Genomic DNA, 27,149 nt, shown 5'->3' with positions numbered 1-27,149 from the left:
TTTCTCTGTATAGCTTTGGAGTCTGTCCTGGAACTCACTCTGTAGCCCAGGCTGGCCTCGAACTCACAGAGATACATCTGGTTCTGTCTCCTGAGTGCTGGGATTAAAAGCGAGTGCTGCCGCCGCCGCCACCGGCGCCACTGCTACCACCACCACCACCACCACCACCACCCGCCTCGTTTGTTTTTGTTTTGAGACAGGGTTTCTCTGTGTAGTTCTGGCTGTCCTGGAACTCACTCAAAAACCTCGAACTCACAGAGATCCGCCTGCCTCTGCCTCCCGAGTGCTGGGATTAAGGGCGTGCACCACCACTGCCTGGCTTTGTGTAAGCTTTCTAAAAACATATTTTTAAAAAATTAATTGGGGGGCTGGAGAGATGCCTCGGCAGTTAAGAGCACTAGCTGCTCTTCCAGAGGACCAGGGTTCACTTCCCATCATCCACATAGCAATGTACAATCATCTGTAACTCCAGATACATGGGATCCAACACCATCTTCTGACCTCTGTGAGCACCAGGTACATACACAATACACAGACATATACACAGACAAAACACCCAAACCCATAAAAAAGTAAATCAATTTTTTTAAAGTTTAATTGAAATTACTCCACCTGCCAAGAACTTGTGGCTAGAGAGAGCATAAATCTTCAGGAAGAACCTACTATGATTATTTTGTTGAACTGATAGATCTCTTATCCAACTGGCTCCTACTTATCCTTTTTTTTTTTTTAAAAAGATTTATTTATTGATTATGTATATAGTGTTCTGTCTGCATGTATGCCTGCAGGCCAGGAAAGGGCGCCAGATCTCATTATGGATGGCTGTGAGCCACCATGTGGGTGCTGGGAATTGAACTCAGGACCTCTGGAAAAACAGCTAATGCTCTTAACCGCTGAGCCACCTCTCCAGCTCCCCTACTTATTCTTATACCCATAAATTACACTAGCTCACAAGACCCCACTCCTAGTAGAGAAGCTAAAGCTGCCGGGGAGGGGAGCAATGCAAACACTAATTAGGCTCTCTCTCTCTCTCTCTCTCTCTCTCTCTCTCTCTCTCTCTCTCTCACACACACACACACACACACACACACACACAGACAAAATACCCATATATGGAAAACAAAATATTTAAAAGTTAAACCTAAAAAGAGGGAGTCTGAGCTGGGTGTGGTGGCCTGTGTCTTTACTCCCAGAACTTGGGAGGCAGAGGCCGAAGGCTCTCTATGAGTTTGAGGCCAGCTTGGTCCAGGACAGGCAGGAATGTATAGAAAAGACCCTCTCTTAAAGTCCAGGCTTCTCAAGAGAGAGCTCTATCATGGGGAGACTGGATAGCTCATCCTATGAACAAATGCAAAGCAGGCTGACAACCCAGCTACTCAGGAAGTTTAGGAGGCAGTTCACAAGTTCAAAGCCAGCCTGGGCAACTTAGCTGGTAAAAGTGAACACAGGGCTAGGGATATAGTGATAGGGTAATTGTCTAGCAAGCAGGAGGCCCTGGGTTTAATGGTGGTGGTGATGGGGTGTGGAGAATAAGTGTCTGGGCTTTGATGGAACTGGCAAGGTGATAGAAATTATCCTCCTCCTGCCTGATCTCAGTTCTGCTTTTGACTGAGGGGGACCATCGAGCAGAAGTGACTTGGCCTAGATCTCCACAAACGTGTACCTCCTTCTTACCCGCTCTGCCACAATGACAGAGACCTCTGGGCCATTGTTCTCACCTCTTTCCAGGCTAGGGTGAGTTGGGGAGATAAAGAGCAGGAGAACAATGGAGGCTGAGCAGAACCTCTGCTGTGTGGTTGGGAATGGAACCACCTTCCCTAACCCCAGAAAGAGTGACTTCCCTTCTCCTAAGGACTCCTAAAGGCCACTTACCTGACTACCACTCACCACTATGGCTACGCTTCTGGGAACTGAGGTCCGTGCCTAGCACATCAGGAAACTGTTTTTTATCAAGCTACATCCACCACCATTTAAAAACTTGTTTGAGACATGGTCTCCCCAGTTTGTGTAGGTGATTGCCTCCAATTCATGAATTGCTGGGATCACAAACCTATGTTGCCATGACCAGCTTCACACTATTTTTAGTGAAGTTGAACACAAATCTCAATTCAGTGAGTTTTTATTATGCACCTGCACCAACTGTGGGAAGCCAAGGAATTGGGGGAGCATGGAAGGAGGCTTCTTAGATGTAGGGTCTCCACCTGCAGCCTTCTGTGAGCTACTATGAGAAGACCTGGAGGAGTAAGTGGTTCTTCTCAGCTGAGGCTACAGACATCAGCAGCCAGAGGAAAACCAAGACCAATCCAGTCCAGTAAGGATGGGATGTTTAGAGGAGGCCTGCCACTGTTCCTCACAGGTAACTCCTACTAATGACTGAGGGGAAACTGTGGGATTTGAGCTGCATCCCCGGGCTTCTAAGACAGGTGAAAGTGACCTTCCAGTTACGGTGATGCCCTGGAAGGCTTTGGACCAGCAATGAGGGCTCCCTGGCAGTATCTGCAGTATACTTGGGGTATCTCCTTTACTGTCCCCTGTATTTTTTAGCTGATTGTCATATACACAAGGGAACAGCACCATGTTCCCCCTTTAGGTAACTGTGAGCTTCAGGCAAGAGTGCAGGGGTAGACAGGGTGAATACAAAGACCCTGGCCTCCATGTGGAAGTCTCCCCTCCCTTGACCCTAAGACCCAGTTTCTCCCTTTCCCCGACACAAGGATAGAAGAGAACTATTTAGAAACTAGGACTTCCGACAGTTTATTTCTTGTTCAAGATGTGACCAAATGGTTTTATTGCATTTACTATTTCTGGGTGATGTACTGAGCAGAAAAAGAAAGCCTCATAATTCTTTGATTGGGTCTGGATTAGAGGCTTTTTGATGTGAAAATCAGGAGAGAGCACCAGAGGCCTTGAATTCATTTTCCCAGGTTTCCTGACAGCTGAGAGCTGGTACAGCCTACAGAACCAGCCTGGCTGCAGCTCTCAAGTCCAGTCATAGTCACACCAAGGCCAAGACCCTCACGGCTGAGCCCAGCCAGTAAGACCATATTTTTGATGGCTTGAGGTCTCCTGCCAGGGGCCAATCCCAGAATGCCAGGCTCTGAACTTAAAGGCCATGGATGAAGATTCTTCCTTGTAGATACCAGCAGCTCTGAGAGCAGACAATTGGGATCAAACCCAGCATTCAAAGAAGGCAAGCAAGCTACCTCAAGCTCCAACTGGTTCATCTGAGGCAAACTAACAGCACCACGGAATTATCTGGAGTTTGCCTATGTCCACTCAAACCCCAGTGTTGAAGTCCTTACTCCTAGTACCTCAAGATGGGACTTTATTTGGAAATGGCTGCTCCAGATGTAGATGGGGTTCTGCTGCGGCAGACAGGGTGAGCCCCAACCCCAAAACTGGGATCCTTGTACAAAAGGTTTGGAGACCCCACACACTGGAGATAAAGGCAAAATGGAGAGACGTTTGTACAAGCCCAGGGCTACAGACAAGTGTTAGTGACCATCAGACCCAGGGTGACTCCCTCCTTCTAGCCTCAGAAAGAACCAATCCTGCTGACACCAGACCTCAGCCTTGTGCTGTTAGAAGAGCCTATTTAGTACTAGTTAGAACCATGCTAGGAAACTAAACAAACTGCCTTGGAGTCAACATCCTTGAAGGACATGGCTTCACAGAAGCTTCTGTCCCAGGGTTTGGCTTGCCTGGCAGAGGAGACTTCATGGGCTGAACTCTCAATTCCCAGACAGAAAGGGGAGGAATTTGAGTGGTGACAGGCAGTTTCCATCACACATTTATGAATGATCTTTGGGGGAAAACAAAGACCTGTTGGGATAGGTGCACACACTTTTAAAATGTGAGCTCCTGATCCCCATATGGTCAGTGGCCTGGCCTAATCAGGCCTCATGACAATCCCCAATAGATCCTAAAGGCCCTCCTGGCCATCTGTGGATCTGTGGGACGCTCTCCTGTACACAATAATCTCAGGCTGACTTCTGAGGACAGCTCCCCACTATACACACCCCACCCCTAGAAGCCACTGGATTGGGGCAGCCCAGCCCCAATGAGGGCTGGAGCAAGTGGCTGGAGGTCTCTAAGATGCAGCTCTGGAGGCTGGAGTTGCCTCGCCTCCCCGGGTTTGGCACAGTAGAAAGACTGCTCAGGTGGCTACTTTATCTGGGGAGGAAGAGGCACGGCACCAGAAGTTGAACACTACCTGAGAGCAAAGGGCAGGTGGTTCGGGCTTTGTGCTCGGGCAGGGACTAGCTCACGGGGCCACACCCTGCTCAGTATGAGTTCAGAGCCTGCTTGGAGCGACGCTTCATGTGTATGCGCTCGTGGCGGAGAAGATCATAATTCTGCCGGAAAGTTTTGACACAGTACCGACACTGGAGGGGATGGGCCTCGCTCTTCAGGTGACAGTGGCTACGGTGTCTCACCAGATGGTCGTGTCGCTGGAAGCTCTTCCCACAGTTCCCGCACTGGAAGCCCAGCTTGGCCTTGCTCTTCTCCACCAGGGCATGGGCACCTGTACCCTCCGTTTCCGACGCGTCCTCCTCACTCTTCTTCACCGGCTGCTGCCTGTCCGGCTGCAAGTGGATCCGTCGGTGGGAGAGCAGGTGGGAGTTGAGGCGGAAGCTCTTCCCGCAGACAGTGCACCTGTAGGGCTTCTGGACCTCATGGGTCTCCAGGTGTCCATCCAGGTCCTCGCTGTCACTGAATAACTCCCCACACACGGAGCACTTGTGTGGTTTCTGCTCCCTGCGGCTGCGCATGTGCCGGATGAAGTTGACCCTCCAGCGGAAGCTCTTCCCACAGCTCGGACACGTATAAGACTTTTGTGAGGTCTGTACCTCACCCCCAACCTCAGTGCTGCCCCGGTGGGTCGGGAGACTGTGGGGCTTTTCTGTAGGGCTTCTCAGCTCCTCTGTGCAATATGGGCTGTGTTGGGAGTCCTCATCCCCAGAACTGGACAGCACGATTTCAATGGTCACCTCCTGGTCCAGGCTGCTCTTTAGGGGTGGTGGGTCACCTCCTGTTACAGGAAACCAGTATGGTCAGTGGAACAGTCCGGACTACTTCCTACCCCAGCCCTTAGGAACCCTACTCAGAAAGGCTTAAGTGGGGGTCCAGAGACTCTGGGGTTATAATGTTCCTCAGTAACTCCTGAGGGTCTGGCTTCTATGCATGGGCTGCTGGTGTAGCAACTGTATCTTTCTTTCCGGCTTTCATGAGCCACTGGGACTTCACATTCTAAGAACTGGCACTTATCTGTGTAAACCTTTGACACACATTTATATGACTTAACTAGGCACCGTGCCAAGGACCCTGGAGGTTCAGGGACCATGTTAGAGTCATGGTGTGCACAGCGCCCTCTGCTCCTAGTCTAACAAGTGCTGCGTTACTTCTGCTGCACACTCTCCCAGCCACGGGGACAAGCCTGAGGAAGAAGCGTGGTAGCAGGACTTGACCCCCATTTGTTGTTTTACTCTTTGCTCTTTTGGGGGGCCTGCCACCCAGTTTCCAAGTAAATCACACACAGAGGCTTATTCTTAATTATTTGCCAGGCCTTAGCTTGGCTCATTTCTAGCCAGTTTCTTAAATTATTTCGTCTATCTTTTGCCTCTGGGCTTTTTACCTTTCTCTATTTCTGTATACCTTACATTACTTTTTACTCCACGGCTTGCTGTGCAGCTGGGTGGCTGGCCCCTAACATCCTCATCTCCTTGTTCTCTTACTCTTTCTTCTTCCTCCCATTTTTCTCCTTCTATCTATTCTCTGCCTGCCAGCCCCGCCTAGCCTTTCTCCTGCCTCGGATGTTCAACTCAACCACCAGGTGTTTTAGACAACGAAGTAACACAGCTTCACAGTGTTAAACAAATGCAACATAAAAGAATGCAACGCATTTTTACATCATTAAACAAATGTTCCACAGCATAAACAAATGTAACACATCTTAAAATAATATTCTACAACACTCACTGTTTCCCAACCTAAGTCTGCTTGATGGAGCTAGAAGCTGGGCTTCAAAGCTCATCTCTCCTCTGGGTTTACAGCTGAGAGGTCTCTTTCTAGCCAGGAGGCTTTTCTAAGCCCATGCAGCCATATCTACATGACTGAAATGACCACAGCTGCTCTGATCTCCAGGTTGCTGGTGGGACAACTCAAGTTGAGAAAGACTTTCTACACCTCAGACTGGACAGGTAGAAAGTGCTACTAAGCTGTTTTTTTTTTTTTTTTTTGGGGGGGGGTTGTTTTGTTTTATTTTTCCCCCAGAGCTGAAGACCAAACCCAGGGCCTTGCGCTAGGCAAGTACTCTACCACTGAGCTAAATCCCCAACCCCCTACTGAGTTCTTGTTAATGACAACTTTCTATTAATCACCACTAGCTTTCAGTGAAAGAAGTGCTACAGTGGATGACAAAGGTCTCTCCTTTATTCACTAGGAGATGAAATTATGACAGTAGGAAGTATAAGCCATGAACCGACTGTGCGTTCCAAATGCAGTGTTCAAATGCTGAAGTAACCTCCAGGATGGTAGAATGCCACTGTATTTGGAGATAGTTTCTCAACAGGCAAGTTGACATCTATGTAGAACCTAGTAGTTTAAAAAAGAAGGCTGGAGAGGTGGCTTGCTGCTATTCCAGAGAACCTGATTTGGTTCCAAGCACCAAGGTCAGGTGGCTTACAACCTGGAACTCCAGATCCAGTGACTCTGATGCCCTCTTCTGGGCTCCACTAGTACCCACATGAATGTACACACACACACACACACACACACACACACACACACACACACACACACATATACATGTATACATACACATACACACACAAATAAAAAGTAAAAATAAATCTTTTAAGAAAGAAAAATAAGCCAGCTTGATGGGACAGCCTGTAATGCCAGCTGCACAGGAGGCTGAGGCAGGAGGATTGAAAGTTTAAGAATCACTAGGGTTACAGAATGAGTTCAAGGCTCACCTGGCTAACTCAATATGTGAACTTGCCTAGCACACACACGGCTTCACCTTCAATATTCAATACCTCAAGTAGAAAGGGAGCTACTTGCAGCAAGGAAGGGAGCGGCAGGAGCAAGAGGGTGACGGGAAGAAATGTGAGCAAAACACACAGGAAACTCTACCCCACAGCTGGTTTTTAAATCTGAAAAGACAGAGGTAAGACCCCAACACAACTGGTGTTTCCACAGAAAGGAACCCTGAGGCGGAGAGAAGATCACGTAGGTCACAGTGAAGAGGTAGCAGGGAGGGTGGGGTGGTGCAGAGCTGGGAAGAAGCCCACTCGAATAAGACCTTGATCCTGCACTAGTGGCCTCTGGAACCGAGAGAAACTTTTATGTGGTTAGAGTATGGTCAGTGTGAGGCCAGAGAGATGGCTCTGTGGTTAAACACTGGCTGCTCTTCCAGAGGACCTGGGTTCAATTCCCAGCACCAACATGGCTGCTCACAATCTGTAACTCATTTCCAGAGGAACTGATGCCCTCTTCTGGCCTCTACCAGCACATCCACACACAGCAAAGGGAAAAAAAAAGCTCCATCTGTGGTAAGCTACTCTGACAGTCTCAGTCTCACAGCTTTTGGTACCAAATGGATGGGGACAGTTGTAAGAAATATTTCAAAATGTGGAAGCTGCTTTGGAACTGGGAAATGGATAGACTAGGAGAGTGTTAAGGTGCATGTTATTGGCAGATGTGAAGAGGTGGCTGGTAGAAACAGGGATGTGTCTCAGATGAAGCCAGAACAAGGTATTGAAGTGTAAGGGAAAGGTGATTCTTGCAAAGTGGCAGAAGAACTTGGCTAAACTGTGTGCTGGGTGTTCTGTGACAAACAGAGCTAAGTGATAGCATGGATATTTAGCTCAAGAGATTTCTAAGGAAACTGTTGGAGACACTGTTTTCTTTCTTCCTGCTGCCTAGGCTACTCTCCCTAGGAGTGAATATATCTTTTGCTTAGACCATACTTCTACAAATTTTTGCTTCCTATGATTCTGGACTCAGTTTCCACATAATAGTGTGGTTGGTCTGTGTGTGTGATATCTGTGTGCTGGTGTGATACATCTGTATTGTGGGCAGTCACCTCAATCAGTTGTCAGCATATTAAGAAAGGGTGTGCATTGGAGACCAAGAGACAAGCTGTGTGTTGGCTATGGACAGCAGAGCTGGAGAGCAGAGCTGCCTAGGTCCTGATGATCATTAAGTCCTAGACATTCAGCATTGAGTTTTACAGTGCTGGACTTTGGTTTTCATTTGAATGTGCCCTGGTTTTTCTGTCTTGCACTAAGAAAGGATGTAACTTATTTTTCATTTTACAAGAGCCCACAGTTAAGAGACTTTGTAATTGTAGAGACTTTGTAATTGTAGAGACTTTGTAATTGTAGAGACTTTGAACCTTTTTTGGGAGGTGGGTATTTCAAGAAAGTTTCTCTGGTTGGAATTGAAGGAGTACACCACCACTGCCTGGCGACACTTTGTACTTTAAAAGAGACTTTGGACATTTTAAGAAGACTGAACATTTTTGTTTGTTTGGTTTGGTTTTTGAGATAGGATCTCACTATATAGCCCTGGCTGTCCTGAAACTCACTCTGTAGACCAGGCTGGACTTGAACTCAGAGAACAGCCTGCCTCTGCCTCCCAAGTGCTGGGATTAAAGTTGTGTCCTGGCAAAAAGACTGAACTTTTAAAGTGTTTAAATTTTAAAGACTGTAAACCTTTTAAAAGTTGGAATGTTTTGACCTGAACATAGTGGCGCATGCCTTTAATCCTGGCACTCAGGCAGAGGCAGGTAGGTGGATCTCTGAGTTCAAGGCCTGCCTGTTCTACAGAGACAGTTCCAGGACAGCCAGGGCTGTTACACAGAGAAATCGCATCTCAAAAATACAAGATCTTGGGGACAAACAAGAAAGGAAAGTTTATGACTTAATAGTGATGTGTTTTGTATATCAAGCTGACAAGGGTTGTTTGGTTAATTTTATGTCACTTTGACACAAGCTAGAGTCATGTGGGAAGAGGGAATCCTAATTTAGAAACCTCCATAGGACTGGCCTGTGGGAAAGTCTGTGGAGCATTTTCTTGATTGATGACTGATTTGGGAGGACTCAGCCCACTTTGGGTGGTATTAACTCTAGGCATTCAGTTCTGAGTTGTGTAAGAAAGCAGACTGGGCAAGTCATGGGAGCAAGCCCGTAGGCAGCACTCCTCTATAGCCTCTGTTTCAGTTTCTGCCTCCAGATTCCTGCCCTGACTTCCCTCAATGATAGAGTGTGACCTAAGAGTTGTAAGCTGCAATAAACCCTTTCCTCTCCAAGTTCCTTTTGGTCATGGTGTTTTATTATAGCAAGAGACTCTAAGACTAAGGCCTATTGTGTCATTAGCAAAAGAAAACAGGTTTTTGGGTTTTTTTTGTTTGTTTGTTTTTGAGACAGGATTTCTCTGTATACCCTTAGATGTTTTGGAACTTGCTCTGTAGACCAGGCTGGCCTTGAACTCGGAGATCTGCCTGCCTCTGCCTCCTGAGTGCTGAGATTAAAGGGCAGAAAACATTTTTAAGAGTTGAATACATATGAATGAAAAAATGCAGAAAAGAAAAAGACAAGGGCTGGAGAGATGGCTCAGAGGTTAAGAGCACTGGCTGTTCTTCCAGAGGTCCTGAGTTCAATTCCCAGCAACCACATGGTGGCTCACAACCATCAATAATGAGATCTGGTGCCCTCTTCTGGCCCACAGGCAGAACATTGTATACATAATAAATAAATAAATATTTAAAAAAAAAAGAAAAAGTCAAAAGTACTGGCAGAGCGAGGTCTCCTTCTGGCTACACGAGGGGAAGCCTAGCACTAATGGCTGAGTGCCCTGCACTGTACAAGATGGACACACTAGCCCTCCCTTCAAAAATGTCACGAGTAAAAAAACATGTGACTCTAGACAACTGTAGGAAGCCACTGTGACATGGGGGGTTCAGCAGCGCCTGCGTGTGCTACGGAGAAGAACATCTGGTCCCCGAGGATGTCCACGGACAGGACACTGTAGTCTGCCTCTGAAGGGGTTACGTTTACCATGACAAGCCTCTACTGGGAGGGCAGCAGCAGCTTCCGCATTCTAGAATCGCTCTTTCCAACAAGATCATCTTGGAATTCTGGTCATCCATCATGCCATAAAAACACACTCACTACATATAGAGCAGTGCTACATTAGCCCTTGACAGGAAAGGCAGCCACTGTGGGATGGGGAAACAGCAGGACAAAACCAGAACGAGAGCCGACAACCCCACAGCAGCAGTCAGCAGGAACAGCTTAATTCCTACCGTCCGAAATCAACACACACATGCCCATCATCTCCTCTCCCCCACATTCATACCATGCACCACAGGGTCACACACCACACCCAGGCTCCTCACCTGGACTAGGACTTTGAGTGAGCGCCCCCTGCTGGCAGGACTGGAGCTCTGGCACCTGCAGCTCCTCCCATTTCCTTCCTTCTTCTTGGAATGGCTGGAGACTAGGAAGGTCTTTCCAAAGAAAATGGAGAAAGCATTTATCATATACTGGTATCACTACCCAGAAACAACTAAGGAAGAGGCAGGCTATGATTTGCAGGTGCTGCTCCCTCCTGGGGCCTGGCATGAAGGGGTCATTCTGCTGAGTGAATGAACCCGAAGGCAAATTAGCAAACACCATGAACTTAGGTTCTGAAGCCAGACAGAATAATGTAGGTTCTAGTTCTGCCCATTTAGCTCTGTGGCCATAGACAAGAGCTTGATTGACCCTAAGGTCACTGCCCCCTTCCATGATAGGCCCTGTACAGACCTTTAGGCCACAGACCTCCACAAATAGGCTGTGGTCATCCTATGAGGCAGAGATGGGAGGGCCCTGTGGACATGGAGGTCCAGTGTTGCTGCTGATTCTATTAAAGGCTTCCTCCCTTCACAGCACAGGCCACACACACACATATATGCAGGCACACACACACTCTGGGCACACAGACATGTGGTGCAGATGAATCTTAGCCCATCTCTCCCATGGAATTCTCCCAGAATCTGTGTGTGGGAGTAGGGCACAGGCAAGCAGTGTCTAAAGGAGTTGTGCTTTGTGCCCAGTCCTCAGCTATGAGCATCTGACCACTTTTCTGGAGAGCCTTACACAAACACAAGGCTACTATGGACAGCAGAAGACATTTCCCTTCTCTACTAGTCCTGGTTGAGGAACACAGTCTCAACGGACAGCAAAACCCAGACTTCCCACTCTCTACAAGAAGTCAGAGGCGCTGGGCGGTGGTGGCGCACGCCTGTAATCCCAGCACTCGGGAGGCAGACAAGCGGATCTCTGTGAGTTCAAGGCCAGCCTGGGCTACAGAGCAAGTTCCAGGAAAGGCACAAAGCTACACAGAGAAACCTTGTCTCAAAAAACCAAAAGAAGTCAGAGGCAAGGCAAGAAACAGAATGCCAAGAGGGGGGGCGGGAAGCTGTGGAGGAATACCGGGGATGCTCTGGCTGCAACAGTTTTCTACCTTGTTGCCTCAGGATTGTCACTCACCTAAGCAGGAGATCTGGGGTGCGTCTTTACCCTGGAGGTCTGTCATCTCGGTAACCCGTAGCCCGTTCTCCTCTTCAGGTGAGGGCTGAGCTGGCTGAGCTGCAAGGTCGTCTGTTCACAAAGAGGTAAGATACTTTCAACAGTGACCAGTGAGGTAACCCTTGTCCAGCCCAAGAGACTGAGGAGAGACAGCCACTGAGATCTGACACGGACCACTGGGGCTATAGAGGAGAGCGAGGCCAGGAAACTGGGGAAGGGTGAAAGGCAGCATACGACAGAGTAGGCCAGGGCTTAGGACCGTCCCTCTGAGGCCTACTGAATACATGTGAAAGGGCTATTGAAGCAAGAATGATTGGAAGCTGAGGGAAACACTGAAATAATGTCATGTTTGGTTTGTGGGACAGAGTCTAAGAGCCGAATCTACATGTTAGGACAGGTCACCCACAAGCTCCCTGTGGTCCTGTACAGATAGCTTCCTGTCAAGGTAAGAGGGTAAAGAGAACAGATTCAGCCACACAGGTGGTGTCTCTCACTCAGACTGAGGCCTCCCACCCACCTTCCATATACTCGGCTGCATGAAGAGCTAGGTCTTACTTGGCGGCATGGAGACCCCGTAGTCTTCCCCAATGATGAATTCTCCATAGAAACCAGTCTGCGCCGGGTCCAGAAGGGACCAGTCTTCTTCTGAGAAGCATAAGATCATGTCCTTAAATGGAGAAACTCGGCTCTGAAAGCACAGAGCAGGGCTGTCAGCTGGGGAGGAGCAGGGACTTTGTGTCTATCAGCTGTGATGACCAGATGCCAGGGTCAGGTGACATATAACACGAGGCATTTATGGCTGATGACTTCAGAGGCCAGAAATCAAGACCGAGGCATAGCAGATGGGCCTCTGGAAGAGTCTGCTGTTCTTTTTTGTTTGTTTGTTTTTGTTTAAAGACCGAGGCTCCTTGCTGGACAATGGTGGCACAGGCTTTTAATCCCAGCACTCAGGAGACAGAAGCAGGTGGATCTTTGTGAGTTCGAAGCCAGCCTGGTCTACGGAGTGAGTTCCAGGACAGCCAGGGCTGTTATACAGAGAAACCCTGTCTTGCAGGAGGTGGCCAGGGGAGAAGACCCAGGGTCCTCACAAGGAGGAAGTGACAAAGTAGCTTTCTGGGGTTCAGTATTATTACATTTTCACCATGCCTACCACCTCTAGCCCTCGGGGTTGGTAAAAAGGACAAATGGAATTCAGACTCAGCTAATTTATGGGAACTTCCAGCATTGCTTGGCCCAAAGCCTGACCTGACCTTCAGTTATCTGAATTTCAGATCCACCCCCTTGGGAAACACAGATGTTTGAGCATCCTCCTCTGGGGCCGGAGGCTCTTTAGCTACTGAAAAGGGAAGTCTTGGGTATTGCCAAGAACTCATTAAGGCTGTTAAGGGAAAACCATCTTTTGTGTCCAGGTTGGTGGTTTCATTTACAGCGAACAGATCTTGGAAGAAACTGCTTACAACCTCCTGGAGGGGAGGTTTCAGACACTTGGTGAGGACATCTGCAGCCGACCTGACAAGGTCACTGGGATGTTGGCACAAGCTCTGAGCTTCTTTCTGAGCTCAGGGAAATGAGGGCTAGTCTGAAAATGATACTTTTGCCCAAAGTCTGGGTGAGTCTTGAGCTGCTGATTCTTTTTTCTTTTAATAATTTTCTTTTAAATCTATTTGTGTGTGTGTGTGTGTGTGTGTGTGTGTGTGTGTGTGTGTGTGTGTGTATGACTGTTTTGCCTGTCTGTGTATATCTGTACTATGAGAGTGCTTGGTGCCCTCGGAGGTCAAGAGGCCATTGGATCCCCTGGAGCTGGTTCCAGACAGTTGTGAGTCACCACATGGATGCTGGGAACTGGACCTAGGTCTTCTGAAAGAGTGACAAGTGCTCTTAGCCAGGTGGTGGTGGTGCACGCCTTTAATTCCAGCACTCGGGCAGAGGCAGGCGGATCTCTGTGAGTTCGAGGCCAGCCTGGTCTACAAAGCGAGTTTCAGGAAAGGCACAAAGCTACACAGAGAAACCCTATCTCAAAAAACCAAAAAAAAAAAAAAAAGTGCTCTTAACCTCTGAGCTATCTCTCCAGCCCCTCATGCTGGACCCCCTTTGCTTACTCTATAGTTACTATGCTAATTTTGATCTTGAGATTATTTTTTATTTTGATTGTAATTTTGATTATGCTATATAAAGCCAGTTAGTGCCCTTGTGTTTTAGATTGTAATTTTAAGCCACCAAAAATTACAAAAGTTTTAATTAAAAAAAATTTTTTGGGGGGGAGGAGCAGTTTTCGAGACAGGGTTTCTCCGTGTTGCTTTGGCATCTTTCCTGGAACTCACTTTGTAGCCCAGGCTAGCCTCGAACTCACAGAGATCCTCCTGGCTCTGCCTCCCAAGTGCTGGATTAAAGGCATGTGCCACCACCACCTGGCTAATTAAAAAACTTTAAAAGATTTATTTTATGTTGAAGGGTGATCTGCTTGCAATTCTATGCACCATATGCATGTAGTGCCTGTAGAGGCTAGAAGAGGGCATCAGGTCCCTGGGTCTGGTGTTAACAGATAGTTTTCGGCTGCCATGAAGGTCCCCTGGAAGAGCAGCCAGTACTAACCACTGAAGCATCTCTCTAGGCTTTTTTTGTTTTGTTTCTTGTTGTTGGGGACAAGTATCACTGTGTAGAGCTAATTCACCTGCCTCAGCCTCCCAAGCACTTGGATTAATGGGGTATGCTACCATGCTGGGTTGTTAAGGTTTTGATGGACAGTTATTTTCATTCCTTTTGCCAAGATACAGAAAGTTGGTTGCTCAATCAGAATCTCACCATCTCCAGCAAATGCTAGGTCTGCCACCCACCCACAAAGCTCTCACAGCAGCCGTCCTCAGTACCTCCTCCTCCTCCTCCTCCTCCTCCTCCTCCTCCTCCTCCTCAGGACCACCAGTCAAAACCAAGAGATGCAGGCTCCAACCTCACATCTTCTGCCTAGTCCATCAGTAGATCTAGTCAACCCATGCCAAGTGCTCATACTACACTCTCACTAACCCCCCAAAACCTACCACAGTATGACCAAATAGGCAGACGCTGAACTGAAAACCAAATGCCTCAACAGACTGTCTAAGATGGAAGTCCAGACAGACTGGATGCTGCAATGTGACCTGCAGCTTAATCACCAAATCATACAAAACAAGACAAATCTGTGGTGCTTGGGGAGAAGACTGCTACCCATGGGCCCTGAGACAATCCAGGATGGATCACAAGAGACAGTGCACCTGTATCCATACCTGGCTCAGAGGAAACCAAGCAATTCATTTTCTGTGGGGACTTGATTTGGCCAAAATCTTTCAGGTATTTACCAGGAACAGGAAGCTGGCTTGAGCTCCTTTGGAAGAGCCCTTTTGCAATGATGATGTGCTACTTCTCATGTCAACATGGGTCAGAAACCTTCCTGCTTGTTGCAAGGGTGGCCTCTTCAATAGATTAAAAAGCCAATAGCAACTGGGTAGCGGCACAGGCCTTCAATCCCAGCACTTGGGAGGCAGAGGCAGGTGGATCTCTGAGTTCAAGGCCAGCCTGGTCTACAGAGTGAGTTCTAGGACAGCTAGGAGTACACAGAGAAACCCTGTCTCAGAAAACAAACAAACAAAAAAACCCAGTGGCGCCGGGTGGTGGTGGCGCACGCCTTTAATCCCAGCACTTGGGAGGCAGAGCCAGGCGGATCTCTGTGAGTTCGAGGCCAGCCTGGGCTACCAAGTGAGTTCCAGGAAAGGCGCAAAGCTACACAGAGAGACCCTGTCTCGAAAAACCAAAAAACAAACAAACAAACAAAAAAAATCCAGTGGCTAGACAAACAAATTGCCTTGTGGTGTATACATTAACAGAGTAAGGAGGTGCACTGGTTGAGTATCTTGCTGTGTGGGCAACAAATTCCCATGTGGAAAATATTAGACAAGAAACTAAGCAGCTCCCCCAGGTCTCATGGACTTACTCATACTTAGTCTGTTAGTACTTTTTAAAGTTAATTACTAAATATTTTCATTGTTCAGAAAAAACAAACTATTATAGGCTGGCTTAGCAGATCTATATTGCAGGCCCTTTGACTGTTAAAATCTCTAAATGCTGAACAGCTTCTCTCTCCCAACTATGTAAATTGGTAGACCAAATTCCAGGCATATGCTCGCTTAAAAAAAAATTGAACTACCTTCCTACGCCTTTCCAAAAGAAGCCACTTCTAAAAATACAGAACAGGCCTCATGGTGACTGGATATTCTCTGCCCACCTTCCTCTCTCCTACCACTTGTGGTAACTAGGCTAAAGGATACGTCACAGATCTCATCTACCAACCATCCTCCTCTATAGAATATGACTTCCTAGGAAAAAGCCTTCCCCAAAGAGGATGAGACTGAACACAGATTGCTTAGAGCCCAGGAAAATACAGTAGTCATCTGGGAGGCTTTCTCTCAAAGAGTCCAGTGGAAAGGGGGGGGGGGGGCCTGGAGAGATGGTTCATCAGATAAGAACAGTTGTTGCTTTTACAGAGGACCCGAATTTGATTCCTAGCACCCCCATGGTACACATGCATACATACAAAATACACCTAAAAATAAACAAATAAAAAGAGGAAATGGTAGAAAAAAATTCTGAGGTGTTCTGAGCCACAGGCCAGAGAATGGAGAGAAGAGGCTGAACCATTTTTAACTCAGTTTCAGGCTAAACCAGCAAAGAAGAAAACAATCTACCCACGTTGCTTTCCTCTGCTCAAGTTCTATCAAGGTCTCAGCATTCTGCTTTTGGAAACAATCAGCCAGGTAGTAGCAAGAGTTAAGAGCCAGACAGGGCGGCACCATATCTTCACACCTATAATCCTGCTAGCACTTGGGAGCCTGAGGCAGAAAGATGGTCCTGAGTGCAGGGCTAGCCTGGCCTACAGTGTAAGAATCTGCCTCAGGAAAAAAAAAAAAAAAAAAGAGGAAAAAACAAGACCTTTGTCTTCATGGACTAGTGTCCTTCCCGTTGAGAATGTCTGTCCATCCCTGTAGTCTACAAACAGTGAAGGCTCAGTATGAACCACCTGTTTCCCCCTCTCAAAATCTCAAGATGGAGTTCCTTAGTCTCAGGTCCTAAGGACACTTTCAGGAATGTATCACAGTCCTCCATCTTCGGTTCCCATCTGGGCAGTTCCTTGTTCTTTTAAAACATTAAAAAAACTTTTCAGTTTGTTTTATGCATATGAGAACTTTGCCTGTCTGTGTACTACTTGAGCACCTGGTGCCTAAGAAGGCAGAAGAGGGTGCTGAATACCGGGGAACTGGAGTTACAGATGGCTGTGAGCTGCCATGTGGGTGCAGGGAATCAAATCCAGGTCCTCTGGAAGAACAGTCAGTTCCCTTAACTGCAGCTCCACTTCTTGACTGTCAGGGCCTTTCACTGTGTCCTTCTGAGACAGAAGGGACAAGGCAAGTCTCTGAGGACTATCTGTGTATGCATGTACATGCACATACATTGCGTAAGTGTGGGTGTGAACAGAGAACAAAGATAACCTCAGTTGTTTTTCCCTTTATACTTTTATAGTTTTTGGTTGTCATTGTTGTTGATAGATAAGGGCCTCACTCTGGCCTGGAACTCACCAAGTGAATGAAAAGAAATAAAAAGGAAAGCACGTGACTATTCTAAGGTATGGTGGAGGAAAGTTTATTGTAGCTATGTGGGATAGCCAGAGGCAGGGATATCTGGGAGAGTCCAGAGTGGACATGACCAGACTGAGCTGGGCCATGTGGGAGGGAAGGAAGAAGGGAGAGAAGGGAACCAGGTACAGCAGCCAGGAGGCCAAAGGTCCAAAAGGGGGAGGGTACCTAAAATGTCTGGATTATACAGGGAAGAGTCTCTGGGGAAGGGCAGCCCAGCCCCTGGGCTGGAGAGTTCAGGGTGGAGGGTGGGTATGCTGCAATCCATACCCTGTAACAGGTAGGAACTGAGGGATGCTGGGAGAACCAGGGGGGAGGTCCAGCTTAGATATGTTAAATAGGCACCTCAGCATTTGGGGGGGGGGGGAGAGTTGAAACTTAACACCAAGTAGACTATGGGAGCCCAGGGATCCACCTGTTTTGGCCTCCCTGGTACTGAGATTCAGTGTGTACTACTACTGCGCCTGGCTTTTTATGTGGGTTCTGGGGATTGAGCTCAAGTCCTCATGTCAGCAAGATAACTTTACCAACTAAGCAATCTCCCCAGCCCTATCTGGGAACTTTTTTGTGAAAGCACCAACTTCATTCTTGAGGACTATGAGCTTATGACCTCATGACCATCCCCAAAGCTCTCCCTTTTAACTCAGAACGGAGGGTACCAAACACTGAGGCCACGGCACAGAAAGTGATGCTACAGAAAGGGAGGAAGACACAAGCTGGGGCTGTGGATAGAACTCCCAGTCCCAGCTAGCCTCACAATCATTATGACTGATAGGCACAGACAAAAACATGTAATTAAAACTCTTAAAAAAAAAAAAAAGCATAAAATGACCTTCAGTTTATGTATAAGATGTATATGAAACAAATGAATTACATGCATAAACTTGGGTCTTAGTCCAAGTTCTCATTTTGTTTGTTTGTTTGCTTGTTTTGTTTTCCAAGACAGGGTTTCTCTGTGTAATAGCTCTGGCTGTCTTGGAACTCACTTTGTAGACCAGGCTGACCTTGAACTCAGAGATTCGCCTGCCTCCCGGGGTGCTGGGCTGCAACGTCACCACCACCCCAGGCCAAGTTCTCATTTTATGTATGCAACTATTTCAACACCTGCCCCAAACTTAAGGGCCCTAAGCATTTTGGAGAGGGGCTGTCACCTCTGCATGTCATCAGTTCTCAACAGTCCTCTGCTGGTGCAGCCCTATGCCCTGTGGAGGACTCCCTGGGGGAAGGTCACACCATAGTGTCCCACAAGGCAGTAGAAAGGGCAATGAGAAGGGAAAAGCTAAGGTCTGCTGAGCACCTCAGTAAATCAAGAAACTGGATTGGAGAGAAATGCACTCCACCTGAGAGACCAGATCCCGGCTCCACCCTCTCTGAACACCAGCCCCTCCCCCAACACTGAAGCAAGCAAACGTGACCCAGAACACAGACAGGACACCAAGGCTGCCCCATGTGACCTACACGTGGTCACATGATGGTGCTGCAACTGCTCCGCTACTATTTGGAAGAGCACCTCATTAAAACTCTCCTTGTGAAGTAAAGGGCAGCTTTCTCGCCTCTTCACTGGAAGAAATTAGAAAAGGAGAGAAGTCTACTCCAGGGGCTCTATATGTACACCTGCAGTTTCCTGGAGTGTCCTGGCAAGCAGCCCTTTGAGCTGCAGGAACAGCAGAAGCAGTGGGCATCTTAAAGCCCAGTCCTGCTCACCTTGGTCCTTGAGCAAGCAGAACTGTCTACAGAACTGTCCTGTGGGGCAGCTCAGAGATGAGCTTTTTTTGGATATCACTCACCGGGGGCAGCTGGCAGGTGGTCACCGGCTGGGCATCCCTGATACTTGGCTCCTGAACAAGGAAAACATCTTGCGGAACTGGAAGAGATGGAAAAGATGTCCCAAAGGGAGTCAGGCCTAGGCCCCAACACCTCCTGGACTCTGTGCCGTAGACTGTACGAGGAAAGAAAAGCAGGGGGGGACCACCAGCGAGCATTCCTGGTGCTCGGCATAAAGCCCACTCTGCCTTAATCTGCAAAATGAGCACTTGGCAAACTACAAGGGTTCTGGTAGTCTTTTCAAATAGACAATGGGGGCTAGCACAGAGAATGCCTGGGTTTAGATTCAGGGACCTGTTTCAGCATCTAAAATACACCCAAGAGCCAGGTACAGTATTACATGCTGTAATCCCAGCATTTGGAAGGTGGAGGCAGGAGAATCAGCCAGCCTCAACTATTAAGAAACCATGTCTCAAAAAATAAACACAGGGCCAGTGAGATGGCTCAGTGAGTAAGGGTGCTTGCTGCTAACACAATGACTTGAGTTCAATCCCAGGCACCTACATTATAAAGAACCAGTTGTCCCCTGACCATCACATGTATGCCATAGCATGTTTGCACTAATACAGATGCATATTTAAAAAAGCCCAAATGAAGGCTAAAATTGTGGCACTATGGTTCTTTGAAGGTGAGGACCGATGTGGGACCATATACATTTGTAAGCTTGACACCTGCAAAGCTCCACAAGAAAACTGTTATCCAAGTTAGTGAGGATGCAGAAAGAGAACCATTGTGTCATTACTGAAAACGCGAATTAGCACAGCCTTAGTCTTTTGCCTGTTCTCGGGACCCTTTTCCTCCTACTGGGCTGCCTCATCCAGTCTTGACATGAGGGCATGTACCTAGTCTTATCACATCCTGTTATGCCATGTTTGGTTGATATAGCTGGAAGGCCTGCTCTTTTCTGAAGGAAAATGGAAGAGCAGTAGATGAGGGGGAGGGGCTGGGTGGAGAGAAGGAAGGGGAAATTGTGGTCAGGATGTATTGTATAACAGAAGAATAAATTAAAAAAAAAATCTACACATCTAATGTGCAAAAAAAAAAAAAAAAGGAAAAGAAAAACAGCCAGGTGGTGGTGGCGCATGCTTTTAGTCCCAGCACTTGGGAGGCAGAGGCAGGCAGATCTCTGAGTTTGAGGCTAGCCTGGTCTACAGAGTGAGTTCCAGGATAGCCAGGGCTACACAGAGAAACCCTGTCTCTCCCCCCTCACCCTCCCTCCACAAAAAAAGGGTGACATCCTATCACTGGTGCAACATGGTGAACCTGGAATGCATATCCTACGAGAAATAAACCAGGCACAGGATGACAAACACGGCTCAATTTTGCTCATACATAGAATTAAAAATTTTCATATGGTACAGTGGTGCTACAAGCCCAGCATTTTGTAGGCTGAGGTACAAACATCCAAACTCTGAGGCCAACTTGAGTTATACAGTGAGTTCCAGGCTAATGAGATGTGGTCTCAATAAACAGAGTACACAGTGTATTATTTCCAAGCAAGTTATGTTATGTTATGTTATCTCAGACAACTGGGATCTAGAAGATTCTTCACAGCGGCCTCTTCCTGGGCATTCCTCCCCTAGGACTGCTCACCAGCTTGCACAGTACTGTTGATTTCCTTCTATTTCCTGATATATTTAAACTATGTCCCCTGGAAATTTACATGCTCAAATCCTAACCTAGACACCTCAGAATGTGACTGCATATGGAGGCTCTCCAAAGAATCAATTAAGTTAAAATGAGATCATGTATGTGCATGGGCCCAAATCCAATATAACTGGTATCACTAAAGAGAGGTAGCCAGAAGACAGTTACACAGACGGGAGGTAACAGCAAGAAGGGTTGTCTATCCGCTAAAGGAAGAACCCACGGCTGACCTGTCCTTCAGTTCAGACCTGCTGTGAAAGAATAAACTGCTGTTAGGTAAGTGATCCAGGTGTGTAGAATACTGGTGGGCATCCCTACCAAATCAACACACCAGCCTTCACTTCGAGCCAAGAGAAACCCAAGAGTTCTGATTTGTGCAGAAGTCAGTAAACATCTGCAGACAGAAAAATTATATATATATATACGATATATATATATATATATCGTATATATATATATATTACACACACATGCACATTTTTCTTTAAACAAAGACCATTATTGCCAAGTGTGATCAAGCAGGCCTGTAATCGTGACACTCAGGAGGCTGAGGCAGGAGACTCATGAATTTGAGGCCAACCCGAGGAAGGGAAGCGGAAAAACAAAGAGAAAGGAATGAGAGGAGGAAGGAGAGAAGGAAAAAAGAAAAACCAGAGAACAGCCTTTGCTTTTAGTTTGGGTGAGGTCCTGGAGAGTGAATCTGAGAGTTACACACGCTAGGCAGACGCCCTACCAGAGCTGTACCTCCTGCTCACTCAAAAGTTTCAATGCCAGGAACAATGGCTGAAAATCACAAGAATGCACCTTTCCCATTATAATTAGAGTAACATGGCAAGGCCACCCAAACACGTATGAAACTTCAAGGTGCCACAACTTTCCAGGGTCATTAGCCCAACTCAACCACCAGTTGGACAAAAAGAATGAATGGTGCATACGTTTTTCTTGTCCTTTAGCGTTTTACAGTGTAGAAGGCATTATCAAAAAACGAGAAACAAATGAAAGCACACAGAATATGCCTGAGTTATATAAAAATGCTGTGAACGGAGCTAGCACTTAGGAGGTTAAGGTGGGAGGATTGAGTTTCCGGCTAGACTGGGCGACACAGCTAGATCTCAGAAAACAGAACAAAAACAGACCCCGCGATGCTCTCTTTCGTTCACTTGTTTCTTGAGACAGGGCCTCACCCGCATCTCTAACTGGACTGCAACTTGCTATATAGACCACGCTGGTCTCCGTCGAACAGAGATTCACCCGACTCTTCCCAAGTGCTGGCATTAAAGGTGTGTACCACCAGGCCACTATGCCAATGTTATATAAGAGGGACACAGGGTCCCTAGGCCTTGAGGGGCTTTGGGGAACTGTCACCTTGAGATCAAACCTCAAGGAACCAAGAGGTCACCTACTGTAGCTCAAGGGAATGGTGGCTCTGGCTTTGTGTGCGACACTCCCCCCTCTTTATAGCCTTTGGATGCTTTGAATAGATACCAAAACCCTGCCACAAGGCACTGAAGCCATCTGCAGGAGAGGCCACAGTTCTCTCCCAGGGGATCTTAGATTTTCTTACAGCTGCAGGGTAACCCAGGCAAGACAATGTGGTTTTCAGAGGATGGAAGCTAGAGCCGTGCTCAGATGAGGCCACAGGTCCTGGTCCTACAGTGACTATATGTCTCCACTGAGAACACCCTCAGAGAAAGAGGACCATATAACATCACACCATCTGCTCAGAGGCCTTCCCTCTGGGAGGACTCAATACCAGGAAGAGACTCTGGGTCACCTGCTCTGCAAAGTTCAGAGGAGACAAGAGAAAACCGAATGTAAAGAAGCCATTGCCACAGTCAACACCAGAGCTCACAGACGGTAACTCAGCTCCCCAACTCACAGGACAGGCTACATACTTGGGTCCTCAGTGGGCTGGCCTGGTGGTCTGCTTAGGAGCCCTAGGCCCTGTGCTAGGGCCACAGGCTGGGCATCAGGGTTGCTCTGGGACTCTGCTGACATTCGCTCCTGTTCCAGGTCCTGAGGCCCAGGCCCATCGCCATCTTCAATCACCACCGGGTCTTCACAGTGCTTGAGCTGCAACCCCAGAGAGAGCAGGTCAGGGCCAGGTGGACAGAAGTATGACAGGGCCCTGCCTGTAGGCTCTGCACAGCTCTGCATAGGCCCCTCTCCCTTTCTGGTCCTGCTGGCCACGCATGACAGGTAACTATCATCTCAACTTAGACTTTAGAGAGTAATGTTTGCTTTCTTAGGAAGCCAAATACTGGATCTAGACAGAATTTCTCATCTTGAGCTCAGGGGTCTCACAGGTCAGCAGGGCTCCCCTCTCCCAGATGCCCGGTGCTCACCCACTGCCAGGGTCTCCCTGGTTCCCGTTCCAGAGCCTCTACAGCAGCCACAGCCTGCTCTCCGCTCTCCGGCTCCTGGGCACGCACCCAGCTCTGGATCTCCCATGGCAGGATGGCCAGGAATTGCTCCAGCACCAGTAGCTCCAGGATCTGCTCCTTCGTGTGCCTTTCAAGCCGCAGCCAGCCCCGGCATAGCTCCCAGAGGCGCTGCAGGGCCTCCCGCGGGCCTGCGGCCTCCTGGTAGCGGAACCGGCGGAAGAGGCGTCGGGAGGACTCTGGGCTGGGAGGCTCACCCTGAGGGCTGGGGTTCTCTCCAGGAGGACTCCGCATTTTCCTGGGCTCCTCACTTTCCTTTGGAGCCAAGACTCGTGGGCACAGGGCTGTGGGCATGATGGGATTTGATGGGGGTCAGCGGCAGAAGACGACCCTATTTCCAAACAGAAATCGCTGGCTTCAATGCTCTGGTCTTCTGTGGTTGTTTCTGGGGGGTGGTAGACAGAGCCCACGGGAGACCAGCCCTTTGAGGAATCCCTGGGAAATGTATGAAATGTTGGTGTGGCTGGTCCTTACACATGGGGACAGAAAGAAAGATGGCCCTTCCCACCAGCATCATTCCATGTAGATTCCCCTACTTGGTGGCAATGGAGACAGGAAATCTGGGGAGAAAAGTGGTGGCATTTCAACAGGACACTGGCATTTCCAGCATCCCAGGAGTAAACAAGGCCACATGCAGACATGTGAAACCAGGACTTGTGATACCTTTGTGGACAGGTCCTCTTGGAGGATAGCCCCAGCAGGCTGCAATCTTGAAGCTCTGAAGCCAAAGTCACTGTCTCTGTTCTTGAGATCTTCACAAATTGATCTGAAAGGAAAAAAAACAAAAAAAAGCGAAGGATGAGTCGTCCAAGACCATCGAGGGGGCACTGCCACTCTGCCAAGGACAGATGGATGGACAGGGGCCCAACAGAGCCTGCACTCTGTGTGTCGGTGGGGGCAAAAACTTCCAGGCAGAGGAGGAACTCAGAGACAGCCGCAGAAGTTTACCAGAGAGAAAGAACACTGTATTTAAAAAGCCCGTCCCTAGGCCTAGGGGTGCAGCTCAGTGGCAGAGATGCAAGGTCCTAGGTTAGTGCACCAGAACTGCTTCCCTTCCCCAAACATCAGTGCTTTACCACAAGCCTTACACCAAACTGAGTCCAACGGGGCACTATCATCTTTCTCCTGTATTTAAAGGCCATTTGTGTCTGGGGGCTGGAGAGACAACTTAGTGGTTAAGAGCGCACACTACTTTTCCCATCATCTACCTCAGTCAAGCTGTTCACAAAGCCCTTTAATTCCACCAACTCCAGGGTCTCTACCACCTTCTTCTGACCTCCATGGGCACTGCACTCAAGTGCATATACCTGTACACAGATGTCTACTCAGGTGCACACATAATTTGAAAAATAAAATCTTAAAAATAAAAAGATAAAAATTCTAAAAAGTTACTTGTTAGGCTTGTGTGTGTGTGTGTGTGTGTGTGTGTGTGTGTGTGTGTAAAACAATGTAACAGCTAGAGAAAAAGAGGCCAAGATTTTGAGGGGGAGGGGACATGGGATGGGCTGGAGGAAAGGGAAGGAGAAAATGATGTAATTACACTTTAGTATCAAAAATGTGATTAAAAAAAAGAAAGAAAGAAACTACTTGAATCTCATGGGTTCCTATCCCTTGCTCTTTCCAAATCATGCTCACGGCAGTGGTACACATTGATTTCACAGACCTTCCTGGTCGTGAGGGAAGGTCTCTCGTGACCTTCTGCTCTCTGGAACTCTTGGTGCCACAGATTGGCTCCACACGTGGTGGAGCTCGGGTTCTCTATCCCCCCCTGGACATCACGTACAAAACAGAGCAAACACACCAGGGACGACACAGCAAAGCATGGTCACTGCACTTGACCCGTGTTCTCTGACCCACACTTCCGAACACGAGGAGAAAAGTCAAACGGAGACACACAGGGTTCTGCTCTCAGGACTCTGGGAACCCCAGGCAGGGCCGCTGGCCCTTCACACCCTCACCTGGAAGAGATTCCTAGCAGGGCAGCGGCACTCTGCAGGAAGACAAGCGATACCAGAAAAGCCACCAAGCAACCGAACACCACCTGGAACCCCAAGTTTCCTGTATTCCTTTGATTTCCGAAGTAAAGACAAACAGACAGCCGGAGCGAAACTCTGAAAGCAACAGGCTGTGAACCGCGACTACTCTCACATCGCTCTCCGGTAGTAAGAACCCAATCTGGGCCCCGCCCGCTCTCTTCCCAGCTTCCTCCGCCCACTATCTCCCACCTGCTGGGCCCTGAATGGCTCAGGCCTAACCCCATGGTGGGGTACCCAGTGTCCCACCCTCAGCACTCAGCTCCGCTGTGGGACTGCCCTGAGAGCCCCTAGGCCAGACAGGCGTCTGCCTCTTTGTCACCCTGGCACCTGGCGCGCAGGAGCCTCGGGAGCGGAAGCTTTATGAATGAACTACCGTTAGTGAGGGGAGGGCTCCCCCGGGGGCGGGGCTTGCCCAAAGCAGTTACTGAAGGAGCAGGATCGGAGGGAAGGAATGAGAAGGGTGTTCTAGGCCAGGAGAACTATGGGGTTTCCGTCGCTTACACTCTTCCAGGTTTGCTGGCTCTTCACCTCGAAGCCCGGGGCTGCAGGGCAGCAGGTTCTCACCTTCCAGCCCGGTCTCCCTGGTGTCTCCCCCGAGGCGGCTCCTCGGCATGGGCCAGATTCCGTTCCTGGCCAGGCCAACCCCTGTCTCGGGATCATCTAGAGAGCATCAGCTGGGCTTGGGAGCGAAGGGAGACGCCTGAAACATAACCGTATTGCTTCATCCCCGAGGGCACCGATGAGGACGCAGCGCTGGGAGCAAGGATCAGGGCCGGGGCGCGGGAAGTGGAGAACAGGGAACAGGACCCAGGCGCAGGGCTGGGGATCGGAGCGCGGGAAGTGGGGAGCAGGATCCGGGTTCAGGCAGCAGGACATGGGGAACAGACCACGGTATACTCACCGCTGAGCAGCGTCCCGGTTGGCGGGCCGCGCAGGCCGGGCCGCCGCGGAAAGGAAAGGCCGGAGCCCTCCGGCTCCCTCCCCTGGGACACTTCCTGCACCGCTCTAGGACCGAGGAGGTCTCCTCATCTCAGTGGTTCGCTTCCCCGCCTCCCGGCCGAGGTGTACGCGGGGGGTGACATCCGACACCCCCGGCCCGCGCGGCCCGCCCCGCCCCGCTCTGTGCTCGCCCGGCCTGGGCGCGGGGCCCGGGCTTTGGCTTTGTGGGCCTCCGCAGCTCGTTAGGGATGCGCGCGTCCCGACGGGACCCGGGCGCTGGGGGCCAGTTCGCGCGGCCACTAGCCAGGGAGGCCGGCCTGGGGCGCCGCTCTTCCCTGCTCCTCTCTTGTGGGCGCAGGGAAGGGCCGGTCTGGCGGCGCTGGCGGAATGCCAGAATTGGGAGGAGGAGAGATGAGGTGTTGGGGGATTGCTCTGTGGCCACCCGCATCCAGTCTGTGCCGGTGTGGCCCAACCCCTTGCAGCCAAAATTCCATTTCAAAGCCAGCGCTTCCAGAGCCACCCAGGCCAGCAAGGCTGGATGGAGAAAGGCAGACCCGACGATCCACTAGGCACGCCGAAGCATCGGCCAGCGCCTTCGTGGCGCGGAAATCATCCGCTGTGTCTCTGTTTAAGGAAGGCTGTAGCGTTCTGTGAGCACTAGGACGGTCCTGGTGAGTACGGAGAGAGAAGGCTGCCAATCCTGAGAGTGAGAGGCAGGGAGCTTGTTGCTGCTGGCTTAGTTTAAAGAGGTTGATACATTGCAGAGAGGCAGGACAGACTTTGACTTCATCACGGAGAGTGAGAAGCAACCAAGAACTAGGGTGTCTGAACCAATTCCTGCTGTATCTGTCCTGTGCTGAATAGAGTCCAAATCCCCCACATCTGTTCTCCGGGGCTGGACAATGGAACCAGCCTGTCAAAGGGAAGAGGCAAAGGAAGTTCTGCCCAGAAGTAAGCGACTGTGCTGATTTTCTAACGATCCTCTTTCAAGGGTACATGAAGGAAGTCGGTTCCCTTAAAGAA

The 27,149-nt window shown here is 49.0% G+C and overlaps 1 protein-coding gene across 7 annotated transcripts; it reads right to left on the bottom strand.

Moving 5' to 3' along the window:
• Positions 1-2,736: 2,736 nt before the first annotated feature.
• Positions 2,737-26,219, bottom strand: Znf496 (zinc finger protein 496). 7 transcript variants are annotated; one of them, XM_052757392.1, is made up of 11 exons: positions 26,089-26,219; positions 25,689-25,887; positions 23,815-23,917; positions 23,626-23,711; positions 23,056-23,482; positions 22,606-22,783; positions 19,027-19,103; positions 12,135-12,267; positions 11,541-11,651; positions 10,406-10,516; positions 2,737-5,032 (listed from the first exon to the last, which is right to left on the bottom strand). In XM_052757392.1, exons 5-11 carry the CDS (start codon positions 23,443-23,445, stop codon positions 4,284-4,286), a joined length of 1,749 nt encoding a protein of 582 aa, XP_052613352.1. In that variant the 5' UTR covers positions 23,446-23,482; positions 23,626-23,711; positions 23,815-23,917; positions 25,689-25,887; positions 26,089-26,219; the 3' UTR covers positions 2,737-4,283. The 7 variants fall into 7 exon arrangements, with proteins under 7 accessions (XP_052613352.1, XP_052613350.1, XP_052613351.1 ...); XM_052757390.1 differs by lacking the exon at positions 23,626-23,711 and adding an exon at positions 25,110-25,262 and having other exon boundaries at positions 26,089-26,218; XM_052757391.1 differs by lacking the exon at positions 23,626-23,711 and adding an exon at positions 25,110-25,262 and having other exon boundaries at positions 25,752-25,887; positions 26,089-26,218.
• Positions 26,220-27,149: the final 930 nt, after the last annotated feature.

This window comes from Peromyscus californicus, unplaced genomic scaffold (genome assembly GCF_007827085.1).
Source record: "Peromyscus californicus insignis strain IS unplaced genomic scaffold, ASM782708v3 Scaffold_3__1_contigs__length_106647218, whole genome shotgun sequence".
In the NCBI taxonomy this organism is placed as follows: Eukaryota; Metazoa; Chordata; class Mammalia; order Rodentia; family Cricetidae; genus Peromyscus; species Peromyscus californicus.
The sequence above is the reverse complement of the archived record's forward strand: the minus strand, read 5'-3'. Positions and strand labels throughout refer to the sequence as shown.

Excerpts from the sequence above, each read along its gene's own strand:
- Znf496 (XM_052757392.1), bottom strand. The coding sequence starts at position 23,445 with ATGCCCACAGCCCTGTGCCCACGAGTCTTGGCTCCAAAGGAAAGTGAG. Across the intron at positions 19,104-22,605 it reads CCAGCCCACTGAGGACCCAA|TTCCGCAAGATGTTTTCCTT; the intron begins GTATGTAGCCTG and ends CATCTCTTCCAG. Across the intron at positions 12,268-19,026 it reads CCACCTGCCAGCTGCCCCCG|AGCCGAGTTTCTCCATTTAA; the intron begins GTGAGTGATATC and ends CTGTGCTTTCAG.